This window comes from Drosophila teissieri, chromosome 2L (assembly GCF_016746235.2).
Source record: "Drosophila teissieri strain GT53w chromosome 2L, Prin_Dtei_1.1, whole genome shotgun sequence".
Classification (NCBI taxonomy): domain Eukaryota; kingdom Metazoa; phylum Arthropoda; class Insecta; order Diptera; family Drosophilidae; genus Drosophila; species Drosophila teissieri.
The window spans coordinates 15,998,945-16,013,897 of NC_053029.1; the positions used below are offsets into that span (position 1 = coordinate 15,998,945).

Genomic DNA, 14,953 nt, shown 5'->3' on the forward strand with positions numbered 1-14,953 from the left:
TCTATAAGCAATTAACACCTCTGAAATGGATTTTGTAATGTTAGGTCTTTGTGATTTCTTCAGTAAGTCCCCATCATTAACACACAATTAACAGCTACATAAATTCTTCGGTGCTCTAGCATCGTGATCGATTCGCTTAGGGGTGATCGATCGTTGTTTCTGCCCGACCCAGACTGCATACTCATTAGTTCTAGATTACAGATCTCTCGCCTATTCATCCGCATCACCCACAGCCTCACCGGCAATTCATTTCCACTTCCAACCCATTGCGATCCGATCGATACGCCCACAATCGAGCGACTGCAATCCGCCGAGAACTTAATCGATAGACTTCATTCCTATCGTCCGTTAATTGCGACTAATGAATTTGCTTACGTGTAGACGATTTTCAGTTAATATTCTAATTTGCTTTCCTCACTATGACCTCCCCCGCTCGCCGTAATTAGTTTCGAAAGGAAATTACAAACGACTACGCACACTGTGGGCGTAGAGCGGAAAAATCGAAGCCACTAAGCGAAATGGTTTCGAATCACTATGGGCATCTAGGGAGATGTGTAAGAAGAGAACGGGCCAGGTCGTAAAATGTTGGATGCTTAGTTTTATAGCGGATTCTCTCGGCTATCAAAATGCCATAAAGCGAGTCTGGGTCTCTAAGCCTGACCGCAAATCGCGGCTATTACCGCTAGAGAAACTAAATTAATATGCAGCATTTCGTGTAATTCGCCCACCAAGCCAAAACACTTCCTTAATAAAGCCCAGGGAGACCGCCGACCGACCGCCAGGCCAGCTAATGCGTGCATAATTTTTAATAAATATTTTTCAAGATCCCCACCAGCTGCAGCAGCTGGGTTGGCCACTACGACCGTTGCGAGACTGCCTGCGGAGGCAGGCCGAAAATGCTTCCTGGTTTAATTAATAAAGCCCCTGGGAGAAGACACCGGCCAGATCCACGTCTGAGTCCGAGTCCGACTCCGACTCCTGGCCAACTTGTCAATCAACAACATTCTTATTTTCCTTTAAGAAACGGTGGCCAGAGCCATGACCGTGATGATTGTGATTATCAATTTCATTATCAGGCCCAGGCTGGAGATCAACCCGAGGCAAACACTTCCGTTTTAGAAGGGGGGTCCCCAAGTACATATTCGACGAGCAGGTCCATTGAACCCCCTCAAGGCGCGCCTCTCCCCAACTCAACCCAATGCCTCCTCACGCAAAAGTCGTCATTATGAAAATATTTCCCCGCGACCCAGCATCCCCAGCATCTCCAGCATCTCCAGCAAAAAGCTTATCGGCTGCTGCTCAGCCAGCGCTTATGTTGCCCACGTGTCCGTCTGTCCAGTGTCTTGGGAGCAGGTTTTCCTTTCTGGAAATTATGCACTTTGTATGCAGAAAAGTTGGCGAGGCGATAAAAATCTGAATCTGCATAATTCCAAGCCGTAAGTTTATTGCCGTTTCCTAGCATTCGGGCGCAAGGGAAAAAGATGCTCGACGGGCGGCAGAGAAAGATAGCTGAGGGAAAAGGAGCCCCCTCTGCTCTGGCCCTTTCATAATCGTAATCAATATTAAGTTATATGATAAATTATCGGATACCAAATTGCAGCATTTAACTTGTCAAAGGAAATTATCGGAATTATGCTAAAAAGGGTTTCAGCGCGGCAGACGCGGTGAAATTACTTTCGGAACTCCAGATGCTTAACTTAACTGTCGATTTGTCTTAAGGCTCATAAGACCGTTCGGGGCATTCGGCCAAAATGAGAGCCACGTTGAACCAGTTATGCCACGCAAATTGATTTGTTTACCAGTGATTATAATATGGGGCCTTTGTGCCGGTTTGTGCCTTGGTTTTATGTCAATTATATCAGCTAATTTGTGTAAGTATACTAGGACTCAATTTGCTTCTGCAGTAAAGAGAAATGATTCATTTTCCGCTGGTAATGATACAAGTGTAAGCTTTAATTAACTTGCATATCTAATCAAAATAGTTTAGGAAATCATGTCTAGCACAACACCTTCGGGCCTCACAATCAAGTTCAGGTGCATGCCCAACGGACCCCAGGCAAAAGCCATCCTAATAACGTTCCAAATAAAAAGTGCCCATGCAGAGAGTCGAGACAATAAGAAATCGACTGCACCTGCACTGTTTGTGGGGTCGGAAACCTGGGGAGTTGGTTTCTGGGACTGCAGAGGACGTAATTGCCACACTGGAGCTACATTATGGATAAATTATGGGGCAGGAAAGGGAGCAGGCATTGGCATAGCGGCAGCAGCAGCGGTTCTTTGTGGGTAACCCAGAGCCCAGAGCTGTGGATCTGCTGGAGGCCAGGAAAGGAAAACCACTTGATGACTGCTCAAGGGAGATTAAGAACTGATGGCCGATGGAGATATTTGCCGAGAAGTCGGGAAAGTTAGACAACATGATACACAGGCCTTGAGTGAAATGGAAATCTAGTGGCGAATTGCCACTGCCATTATAGGAAAGGTTTAACGAAGCAAGATTATTGCTTGCATTTAAATAAAAGCAAGTATCTAGAGCCCTAGTATTAAAACCCAGATATTAACCGTGTGTGAATACGATATGCAGAACCTTGTCAACTATCAAATTGAAGAGTAATTAAAAGTTTGTGGGCCAGCCAAAGTTCTGTGAATTTTGTTCATTAATTCCATCACATAGATGTACACATTCGCCAAAAGAAAGTCCGAGCCAAAGAGTGGCTAGTTTGCTTAAATTTATTTCCTTCCCGTTCCAGCACCACAATTAGCCCCGCCCTCGATTCGAGACACTTGATGCTTGCCTTTCCCGATCGCTGGATCGTTGGATCTGAGTGCTTTTCCAGTGCTAGCACTAGCACGACACAGCTCTTGGCAGAAAACAACATCCGGTTTGCGAGCGCTGGAGATTGCGACTGCTTCTGCGCAAATGTTAATTAAATACCTGTCCATCTATTAAAAAACATACGTAAATTTATGTTGTTAACAAGGAAGTGCGCTCTGCGCATGCGCACACTTTTATTATTATCATCAGCATCGCTGTCTTTTGCCAGAGTTTGTCGGAGTTGCCCGTCGCTCAGCACAAATCAGAGGAGGCAGTGTGGCCGCCACTTGGCCATTTCCCCCCTCCCCAAAATGCCCGCCAAACCACCTGTAACTGTTTGCAGCCATTTGCATATGTCGCCGAGCGTTTGCGTTGCGGTTTTAACGATGCGCTGCTGTCGCCACGTCGCTACGTCATTCGCTAATTGGTCGAGATACGAATCGCCACGAGAGAGTGAAGTGACGACGTCGAAGCCCCCAGTCCATAAGCCAGTCCAAGGCAAAGCCAAGTCCACGACCAAGTCCAAGTCTAAGCCCAGGAAGAGGATGAGGATGTGGAAGAGGCGTTGCCGGTGTTGACCACCAGCTGATGCAACTGCGGGTGCTGCTAGCGGAACATGCACTGCAACCAAAGTCTAAAACACATTTACCAAATGAAGTATAAACATTTGCCTCAGGTTGGCATATTGTTTTATGCTTAGTTGCACATGACATTATATGTATATATAATGAAAGTAAGAACTGAAGCAAACATCCTACTATGAGGCTATCTTAAATTGATTTTTCCAAGTGTACCAAGTGCCAAACTGTCATCATTACCTTACCGTACCGTACCCACCCCGTGTCACCTTTCTCTTGGCCAACAACCAGCGGCACTTTCTTTGCCAACCGTCCAAAAACAAATCGGTGGCCGTGGTGCGTCGCCTCTGTCCCGCCAGATGCTGTCAAATATTTGCTCAAGTGTTTCTGCTTTTCACACCACCCCGTCAAAGCCACCAAGTCGCCACCCATGACCAGCGCACTCCCCCCTCCTGCAGCCCCTACCCCTACCTACAACCCAAGCTGGGTGGACAAGGCTGGCAATTTGCTTTATGGGATTTACTTGTAGTGAGGATAGGTGGTTTGGCATTTTTGGGAAAGTGGACATCGGAAATTTGGTTAGCCTTAATGCATTCAAGGTGTGATTTTTCTGTTCGTGTGCCCCCAAACCAACTGGTTCGCCAAGTGTGGAGCTCTTGGGATGGGATCTCTCTAAGTCAGTTAGTTGGAGAGCCATGGAAATGAGGTGCTACACTTGCAGCGGTCATTAGGTTCACCATGTATTAGATATGAATCTATTTCCTGCTTAAATGGGTACCACATTGCTAAACCAACAATATAACAAATAATATTTATGTTCAAACAAATTTCTAATAGAACTAGTCTTTTAGACTTAAGCATCTGTTTTGTGTGGTCCACGTTCAATTTAATTCAATTTATTACAGCAGTTAATAAGGAATCTCTTTGTAATTTTTAAAGACGCGCACATATATTTTAAAATTATTGTAATCGGTAGAACTCACCTTTGTTCTGTACAATGGATTGCTAAAGTCCCAGTCTGGCGCCACAAACAGATATCCGCATTTGGAGACCTTTCGCGATGCCTACAGATGTCGAAATGGAAAAAATGGTTATGTTAATATTTTTGGTAAACAAAAGTGTCATATAAGACTAATAAACACATTTCAATGCTGATTGGTTTTGGAATACAAATTATATAATTTTGTGTTGAATGTCTGGTGAGTTATGAAAATATTTTCTAGCTATTTGCTAATAAATGATCAATAAATTACGAACACTATTTAATCTTTATTAGCAAAACAAATTTATTCGGAAATATCATTGGCGAAAAATAATCGAAAAAGAAAAGGAACAGAGCTATCAAATCCCGCTTATCGCCCAACCGTAAAGAAAACAAAATTTATATGTATTTTTAATTAAAAACGCCAAACTTTCGTAGCCTCCTTTTGTGATTGGCTTTAACGTTGTCTGCTTATCGCGCACGTGTTACGTTGCCCACCTTGCCGCAACCAGGTATCTGCAGAAAGGTATATCGTTTTTACACCAACTATTCGTCTAAGCCATGACTAATGTTAATGACGTGCGCCAATTTAACTGTCCGCGTGGTATTTTTGGATTTTTGCTTTTTTTCCTTTTGGGGGGTTAAAGCAAATAAAATAACTTACAAGTAGAAACTACCACGAAAACCAGACCACTTGGCTGCCACACATCGGCGGGGTTCCCGGGGGTCTTGGCCTTTGCACACCTCTGGTCTAGAGCAGGCGAACAATAAGCGACAATTGGGCCGCATTTAAAGTGGATTTCTGTCGTTAGTCGCGCCCGCCATTAGGCTGCTGTCGGCCTCTTGTTGGGTATTGTTTTGGTCTGCTCTGGGTGGGTGTATACTTGTACTTGTGTACATATATATATTCTCGATTTGACAAAGCTGCAAATGAGAGTGCCAAATGGGGGATAGCACAATGCCCCCACCAATTGAACCCAGCTGAACCGGCGTTTAATTTGAGGCAACTGTGACGGCGGCTTGAGGTCCCCAATCAGCTTCTAATTAAAGAAAGTGAGACCATCTTTCAATCTAACCAATACTACTAAGCAATAATTTAAAGAAACATATGAGCTCATACAGATTGTAAAATTCTAAAAACTTAGAAAATGTTTTCTATATTTTACACTGTGTTTTTAGAATCCGAGTAAGTACTTCATAGGCCACATTGTTTAAAATTTGTAGTTAGTCAAGGTTTAATAAAGCAAAAAGGGAAAATACTTTGAAAACCAAACTTTTTTAAGGCCTATCAGTCTCTATTCCCACACAACATACTTTTGGAAACGCTCGCCAATTAAGTCACCTTTTGCCATTGGCCAAACGACTTCAAGTATCGCCTAGGACTCGATCCCGACCGACCCCGATCATGTCTTGTAAGCTGACACCATAAAATGTTTACAAAACAATAAAATAACAAAAACGAACACCAAAACGAAAATCAAAGCCCAAAAACGAAATGTGTAATACGGTAGTCCCGGCCACTCACTCGCCTCCAAAACTATCCAACAACTTAACAAAGTTGGTCAAAAGAGAAAAAATGCCTCCCACTCCTCTGCCACGGAGGTCTAATCGAGGTACTCTATATACATTTTTCTTTTTTGGGGTCTCCGGCTGTCTGGTTTGCAATTACGCTGGCTAATTTTATTTATCTGGCTCGGATTTTTTGTTGCATTTTATGATATTCTCTGTGGTTGCTGCTGTTGTTGGCGGTGGTGGTGCTGTGGTGGGTCGTTTAAATGCGCCATTAACATTGATTTATGTGAAAAGTCGCACGTTTGTATTCAAATAACTGGGGGAGAGAGAATGAGTGAGAGACTTGCAACCGTGGCTGCAACAGTAGCTGCAATTGCAATTGCAATCGCAAGTTGCAAGTTGCAAGTTGCAGTTGCAGTTGCAGTTTGCTGTTGCAGCTGCTGTCAGGCTTTCATCAGGCTAAGTCAGTCGACACGTTTTCCACATAAATTTCAATGGGTCCGAAAAGTTAAGTGACAGAAATAGGTTCAGGTTTAGTAGGTAGCTAGCACCTTCTAGGCAACGACCCGTTTTTCGATCGGGGGCTCACACGATCACCAAATTGCGATCTACTTTTGTCACATTACGGCCACCGCTAAACTGCGCGACGTGTGGCGACTCCGATGGATCCGCTGGAAAAGGGGGTTTCAAAAAATACCGTTGGCTACTCGTAATACCCGACCACGTAGTCCACAAAACCGACTCCACTGCCACTGGCAGACATTCAGATATTCAGCCATTCAAACATAAATTATCAATGCCAGCCTGGTTGCTGTTTTGCTTGTTTGGAAAATAAATAAAAAAAATTTACGAAAACTACAGGCGAAAAAAATGGACAAAACTCGTGACTAAATGAGTCACAATTGTCTTCTAAATTGTGCGAACTGTTTTCCATTTTCGGTGTCCCCAAAAGAATTGATCAAACATAGGAAAATTGTTTTGTTTTGTTTATATGGATGGTAGTATACCCTCAGTAAATGGTTTTTAATAATTGTTTGGCAATTGATAGTTGTGGGAAAACAGTTGCTGCTCATAAGGTCAATCAAGCACTACGATTAAGATAAAACATTGGAAACTAAACTGGCAGTAAGTTAAGTAAGCTAAAAGAACAATAAGACTACAAGATGAGAAGTGATATGTTTCGCCAAAATTAGGGACGGAATATGCTAATTGTATTGCTCTGTGAGTTAATGTGTTATATTGTTAAGTTGTGGCTACCTGTTCTGCATTTCTTGGCTTTGAGCCTCAGAAGCCAACTCTGAAGCCCTAACCCAACCCAACTTCTGGTTGAAGGGTATTTCAAATGAAAACCAAGCCACCGAGCCATGCTGAATATTTATGCATCGCGCATGTCGCTGCTGACACACAAATGGGAGATTTTCAAACGAAATGGGGCACACTGCGGGGAGCAGGGGGGCTTTTGGGGCTGCGCGTGCAGAATTTTGAGTGAGCCGCTGGAATGGTGGGCGTGGCAACGCCCCCAGGCGCTGGCTAATGAAGCAAAGTGCGCCGTGCAAATGTGGACCGACCCAGACAGAAATAAAACCACAGCCCAACTGATTGATCGCTCCGAGTGAGTAACTCAACTCAGCCACAAATACGAATGCTAATGACAAATCAAAAGGTTGTGACTGTTGAGAATCGCGTATGTGTTCGGCTTCAAGGTAATTTACCTTGCTCCCAAAAAAAACTTTTAATTGAAAACCATTACCAATCTGATGGATTTATCAACCTATGTTGGAGCACTTCTAAGCAAACTACATGTTCAAAAGGTTCTCTATATATATCTAATAGTTAGTAATAGTTGTAATATTTCGAGTTTAAGATGATTATTATCTAATGCAGTAATATATAGTATTGTATTCAATGGTAATGTAAATATGTGTAAAACCCCAAGAGATATGCGAAAGCAAATGCGAAACTCAATAAATTCCTGTAAAACTCAAAAACTGATGTATAAAGTATTCACACACAGAAAACACTCGATATGAAGTCATGCAAACACAATTATGTATGAGAGACACAGGTAAGAAAACTACGAGTATAGGCGATCGGGGATCTTAGATCATACTTATCCGCAGTAATGCAGTCTTATACTTACTGGTTCTGCCAGATTCGACGAGGTTCGCTATTGCGCAAGCGTGCAAGATACGAATAGAGAATGCATTCGGTTAGTTGGTGAATTACGTAGTTATGGAAAAAGAGAAGGGGGAAGAAGAACGAAATGACTCAATTAGCAGCGGGGAAGATGCCTCAGATGAGAGGCTGATGCATTTTGACATTTAGCCACATTTGAGATGACATTCAAGCCGCTCGAGATGAGGCCGAGCCCCAGCTTACCCCCAGATGAAGCGGCAGCAAATGAATTTAAATAGCATGAGACCGAGTTGTTTTCGATTTAATTTGATAAGAAGTCCGTAGTCGTCGCATACTTATGACTGTGAAATGTCAAATCAAAAGTCACGTTTTTCACTCACCGCCATGCTAGCTGATTTATTGGCAGCAGTCGGGGCTATTAACTGAATCGTACCGCTGGCCATAAATCGGCTGCCGGCTGAGCTCCACTTGCAGAGTTGTGGAAAATTTCACTTTTGCTGCCGCAGCGGCTAATAAGCCAAAGCCAAAAACCGATTGACAAATAAACAATTTGTGGCATCCCCTCCACATATCACATGCATCTACATCTATCTGCACATACATATGTATACGAGTATATAACGTGTTTAGTTAGTGAGCCGCACGCACACGTGGATCATATCCAAGTCGAAGTCGAAGTCAAAGTCAAACCAAGTCAAGTCCCAAACCCGCTTCGACTGCGAGTTGGAGTGGAAAGTTGTTTGCAGCTTCAATCTCTTGAATCTCGTCGAATCTCTTGGGCTTTTAACTCAATTTCAGCCTGCTTTAGCTGCTTTAGCTGCCTAGCTTTGTTTGTTTATTTATTTTTGTTTATTTATACATGTGTATTTTCAATCTTGCCATTGCAGTTGTTGTTTCGCTTCGAGTTTCTAAGTTGCGGCTTAATAGGCAAGCCACAACAACAAGCAACCAACAACCAACATCCTCAAGCACAGCAACAACAACCGACTAAATCATCATTAGCCACATCCATCCAGTTGGCAAAGAGATGGCAACAGGTTTTTCAAACATCTCTCCATGCTATGCACAGTTTTAGCTGAAGTTATCGAATAGTATTTCCAATTTGATTTCCCATTCAATGAAGCCATTAAATTCAAACATTAAAACACGCGCTCACTACAAATAATTCATTATTAGAAGTCACATGATTAATGTTCTTTGATTAACAAATTCGAAAAGGCCGTTAAGAAAAAATGTGTTTTTGTATTGCAGCTATTGAACATCATTTCATGCTGCCTTTTAAAGATTGCGGAATCTTTAATTAGCATTTTGGAATTTTCAATCATTTCTGCAGAACTTTAACACGAATGTTAATTAAGTGGATTCCATGAAAATAATACGTAAACGAAAATAAAATTGCAAAAACCACTGGATAATCCCCGAAGTTAAACTTAAATAAATAAAAATTTCCCAATACAACGATTCCACAGAAAGCGAAACCAATGCGGCATTTTGGGAATTTCTTTGGCGTAATACTTATGTATGGGACATGAAAATTACAGGCCATCAATTCTTATAATTGAACCATCAAATTGTAAAGTGGATGAAGTCCAGCGAAGTCTGGGCTTTGTCATACAGTTCATACCTCCAGTGAAGTGGGCCAACGATCGAGAAAAGCAAGATTGAGTGAGACAATTGGAATTACTTGACTGGCCATCAATGAATGAAAACCATTTTTACCAGAAACAGTCTTTTTTCCGGTTATAAATCGTATCAATCAATCGATGGGGAGGTTTCGGAGGAGCATAATTAATGTGTGAGAACAACTTTCTTCGCTGACCATGAATCGAAGCGCCTCAGTGATTCGGAGTCCGACGCAGACTGCGTCTGGAATAAAAATGAAAGTGGTCCTCGATTTGTTGGCCAAAGGGCCGTCGCCGATCTTAGGCCCGATTAAGTCAATGACGGCTAATCTCTTCTCATTCATAACATATATATATGTACATATATGCCTTTACACACCATGCATGAAAGCGTCTCCGACATGAAATATGATTAATAAGTTTCGCACGATTATTAAGTCCCCAGACCCTGATCAAAAAGCAAAAAGCAAGAGGCAACGAGCTGGGAGAAGAAAGTGGTTTGCGATCAGCCGAGGCACAGGTTGATTGACTTCAAGAGGGTTGGGACAAGGGTTAATGCCATCAGCATATTTATACACATTTCTGTGGGTAAGCTTTACTAGTATCGGCGTAGTTTAAAAATAAACAAAATGGGAAAATATGCAGTTTATACAGTGTACTGTGAACAAATCTCTTCATATACCACATAGTTGGATAGAAAACCATTAACCATAATAAACAAACATCCAAATAAGACTATTATTTAATTTTAAATTATAAACAGCTCGACCCGTTTTTTGAATGTATGTTATAAATATGAAAAATATTATATATTTTTATTATTATCAAAACCGAACTTCTACAGCACCTTTGACAACTTATTCAAGGGTATGGAAAATCGAAAGTACGAAAGAAATCGAAAGCGAAACTGCGCAACACAAACGAAACTTGCACAGAAACCGAGAGGCCGACCATCAAGTGCAACAAACCGATGAACCGTCGAGCTGAGAAGGGGCAGATCCTCGGCGGAAGGGGGTCCCGGTCCCAGCAGCGTGGAGTGCAGCGGGGTGCAGAGGGGTCCGAGTGGCAAGTGCATGGCACGGCATGGCATGAAAATATGGTGTGCTATGGCACTGGGTAGCAAGTGTGACTGACCAGCAGCTGAGAGGCAACTGCAGTTGGAAATGAAAGCGAATGTCGTCGATTTAGCGGTTGTGTGTCGACGGTTTAGTGCACCGCAGAAAATAAATCGGAGTTTTGTAAAAAATCATATCATTTTTAATAATACCAAGAAATGTGCGGATATTTAAACGGTTCTTTATATGCAATTAGATTCGATAACAACGGGAACCAAAGCCAAATGTATACTATGCATGATATTGAATGTACATATATAGTATGCTTTTCAATTTGGCTTTTGTAATTTTTCCCAGTGCACTCGCTCGATCATCGCCTGCGGTGCGCGGTCGCGCTTCAAGCTCCATTTACGAAAAAAAGCGGATCGAAGCGAGGGCCAAAGAGATACAAGCGTCGCATACTGAGGGGATGCTGAGGGGAGGGAAGGCAGACAGTATGTCTGTTTGTCCGCGAACCGATCCGATCCGATGCGATCCGGAACCGCTGGCAGCGATCGAATCCGATTCGAGGCGAGTCAACGTATCCCCAACATCCAACATCCGACCAGTTCTGCATTGCATGCCAAGAATTTCGACTGCACCGCCTGCATCAACTGCATCGCCTGCATCGGGCAGCTAGAGTGGGAAAGTTTGGGGCCCAGCAACAACATGGTTGCAGTCCCATCGGCGGCATCGGAGTTATTAACATAACATAATATTGACTTGGATGGGCGTTCGTGTCCATTGTGTAATATTTAAGAAAGACAAAAAATATTGGAAATTTCGATTTCCTACACCTTTCGTCTTTCGTCTTGCGTCTTTCTTTTTCCAGTTTCACTTTCGTTGCCCGCTCTGTGGGAAGTGCATGTGTGCATCATGCTGGGCGCGAATGGCATCGCATTGGATGAGATCACCTGCATGGGTGACATCGTTTAGGCCCGGTAATTAGTCTCCATTATGAGCGGAGAAATTGGCTATAAAACTATAGGGATACAATTGTTTATACGTTTTCTCTTCTTTTTATTCTTCTTTACATAAAACTACCTTTATTGGCTATCTACATTATCTGATTGCCAGGAACGAGCTCTTTCCCTTTTGAAAAACAAACATAACATCTATTAATGACAATCAATCCCCCTTCGGGTCTTTTTGTAATGGATCTAATTGCGCTTTCCGTCGATTTACTCATTATGGCAACCACAATTAAGGAATAACCGCAAATTCACATTACAAGCCCATAAGGCAACAATAAAAGTCAAGATTACAATTGCTCAAAAGGAAACCTCGACCCGACCAGACCAAACTAATTAAAACGCCAGGGGTAAACCGTAAAAGCCAAGTCAAACAAGTCATAATGAAGTAAATAAAATAAATGCTATAAAAATCTAGTCATTCATGCGGTGGCCACACACCAAGGCGGAAAACGCAATCCTTTTACTTTTGTGATGCACCGTTGTCTAGGAAATTACAATAGAAAAACTGTCAGAAATTGATTTCCAAATAGGAAAACAACGCACGGGGCAGCCACGAGAAAACAAAAAATTACAAAACAATAGTTTAAAGGCAACATTTCACTTTCAATGGACCGCGCTGAAGGAGGTTGAGGAGGTGAGGAAGGGCTAGGTGGAGGCTTTTATTGGTAGCTTCATCATCTTTCGCATCTGGATTTGGAGAGACTACTGCGTGGATGGATGTGGATGGATGTGGATGCTGCTGCTTGGCGGTTGCCTCTTCATTTGAAAGCCCGGCATTTGAAATCGACGTCCGATGGTGGAAAATCGTGCACATGAATTTCAGTAAGTAAAAGTAAAAATCACCTTCAACGTTTTCGGCTTCTTGTGCGCCGCAGCAGCAATAGCAGCAGCAGCATATGTTTGCATTTGATTGTGTTTCTTTTTTTCCGCTGTACGAGTATGTATTTCTTCTTTTTATTTCGTATTTTTATTTTTATTGCCGCACATGAGTTTGCAAGTTGCCGGGGACTCAAACCCAAACCCAAACTCAACTCCACTCTTTTCGACTTTTGGGCGATAGACATCGCACATACACTCGCTCGCACAGGTCGTGTCTGGCAATCTGACTTCACGTTGGCAGTTCGACGAAGGGGCAGACAAGAGGGTATTACAATTCATTTAGAAATGCATTTAAAAATACATAAAATACCCTCGGCGGGGAGTGCGGGGTCAGGGGTGGCAAATGAAAATGAAAGCGAAAAGAATGCCGAAATGAAATGGAAAGTTTTCGCCAAGTTTTCGCAGTGTGATCTGTACAGTGAACTGTGTGCATCATATGTGCAGAAAAACTGAAGAGACTTTCTCGTATTACCCTTTTTTAAATTATTTTTTAAATAAAAACCAAAGTACTTTGGACGTTCTTGAAATGTTCATAAAACTTATTAATATTGATGTCACTTTGCAAGCTTTTCTTATTTAATTAAGGCCTGTTTATTACTGAGTTAAAACGTGTTGTCTAATAAGTGTCCAGCATTTCTAATAAATGCAAAAGAACAACTATGAGCACATGTTTTGAAATCACAACAAGTTATATCAAATCGTAGTTAAAGACCCAGCACAGCAATTTAATCTCACGCCAAAACGCCGCTAACAGATTTCCCAACTTTTCAAAATATATGCAATTACATGCAATTGCAGTGTGGCCAGCTTATTTAGTTATGCACAGGACAATCAAGATTTCCCCAACACTTGCCGCTGGTTACATTCCCAATCAACAGCAATCATCGTTATTTATGAGAGTTGCACAACGATGATCTGTAAGAAAACATGGAAAAAATGCAAGACCCAAAATAAAGGGGACCAGAAGGACCACCTGGATTGATTGTCTTTGGGTATCCCAAATTAATCATCTGTCCGATTTCAAGGAAAGTCCGCGATGAAGGGCATTTTGGGCAGGAGGGGGCTGACAGATGACCAACAGCAAATGATTCGTTGTCGTGCCCTTGTGTGTCAAATTCATCATTAAATGTCAACGCTTCGGGGGACCTCATGCGAAACTCTCGCCAGAAAAGCAAAAAGCCAAGCCAAACCAAACCAAAGCAATCCAAGATCGAACTGGGGGGGTAAATCGGAGAAGGTGCAGCCAAAAAGGTTAACAACTCGATGCCAATTGAGTAACTTAACAAGGAGAGCCACAGGGCGCTTAAACGGAGCAAAACAAAGGCGGAAAACTTGACAGGGCTAGGATAAATAGTGGGAGTTCGATTCGTGGTTACTCTGCACTTAATCATATTATATGCAAGTTAATGGCGTGAATATCATTGAATATCTAACAAAATAAATAAATAAATCCTTTTTGAATATTTTTGAATTTACATCATTCACCTTAAAAAATAATTAGTACTGGATAATTTTCTTATAAGTAACTCCTTCAAAATAAAATGTTGAGTCTTGCCAGTTCCCCTGCCTATATGTATTTAGTTCACCTGCAAGTTATTAAGCCCTTATCAGTTCTGCTAGCCTTGACAACAATATTCCGCTTCCTTACATACTGTTTCCTTAAAGATAAACTCCTATAAATATATATATAAAACAGGCCCATAACAAGGCGTCTGGCAACGCGAGAAAACTTGCAGCAGGGGAAAAAACGAAATAATTGCGCGACTGCATAAATTTTCGCAGGCCAAAAGACGGCCAGACAGACCGACTCACAGCTACTTTCGTTTTTAATTTAAAAAAAAAAAATAAAAACAACAAAAAAAGTTCGGTACTGAAGGAGGAAAAGCGCTTTGCGGTTGTGTGTATATTCAAGAGATCGTTGATCGTCGATCGCCGTCAAATGGCAACGAACCTTCGACAGACCGCAGCCAAGTTTTGCCTTTGCACATAAATTTCGTGTGGCCATCGCAACTGGCGGGGAAAAGTGGGGAAAACGAAGAAAAACGGAGGAAAACTGAGGGACAAGGGGCAGCATAGGGTACGGTACTGCCGATGAAGATCGATGATTGTCATCGTCATCGGCTGCTTTGCCGCTTGTTGCCGATTGTTGCCGCTGCTGCTGTTGACACTAAGTGAAAGTGAACTTGATGGGGCCACGTCATGATCGCCGTCATTCATGATCGACTCCGTTTGATCTTAGGTTTCCTTTTTGGCCACAGCAGCTCTGCATTTTCCCATTTTCCCATTTTCCCCCCATTCATCCAATTAGAAATGCTTGACATTTAACATTGTTCCGGGATACGCAATGTGCGGCGGACAGCTCGC

The 14,953-nt window shown here is 42.3% G+C and overlaps 1 protein-coding gene across 2 annotated transcripts in view; it reads right to left on the reverse strand.

The window, feature by feature from the left end:
* The window catches only part of LOC122626785 (protein outspread), an 82,220-nt gene that overhangs the window by 32,634 nt on the left and 34,633 nt on the right, over positions 1–14,953 (reverse strand). For both annotated transcript variants that reach the window (XM_043807162.1, XM_043807164.1), the window contains exon 2: positions 4,374–4,454. In XM_043807162.1, coding sequence (XP_043663097.1) covers positions 4,374–4,454 — 81 coding nt within the window. The remainder of the gene's footprint in view (positions 1–4,373; positions 4,455–14,953) is intronic.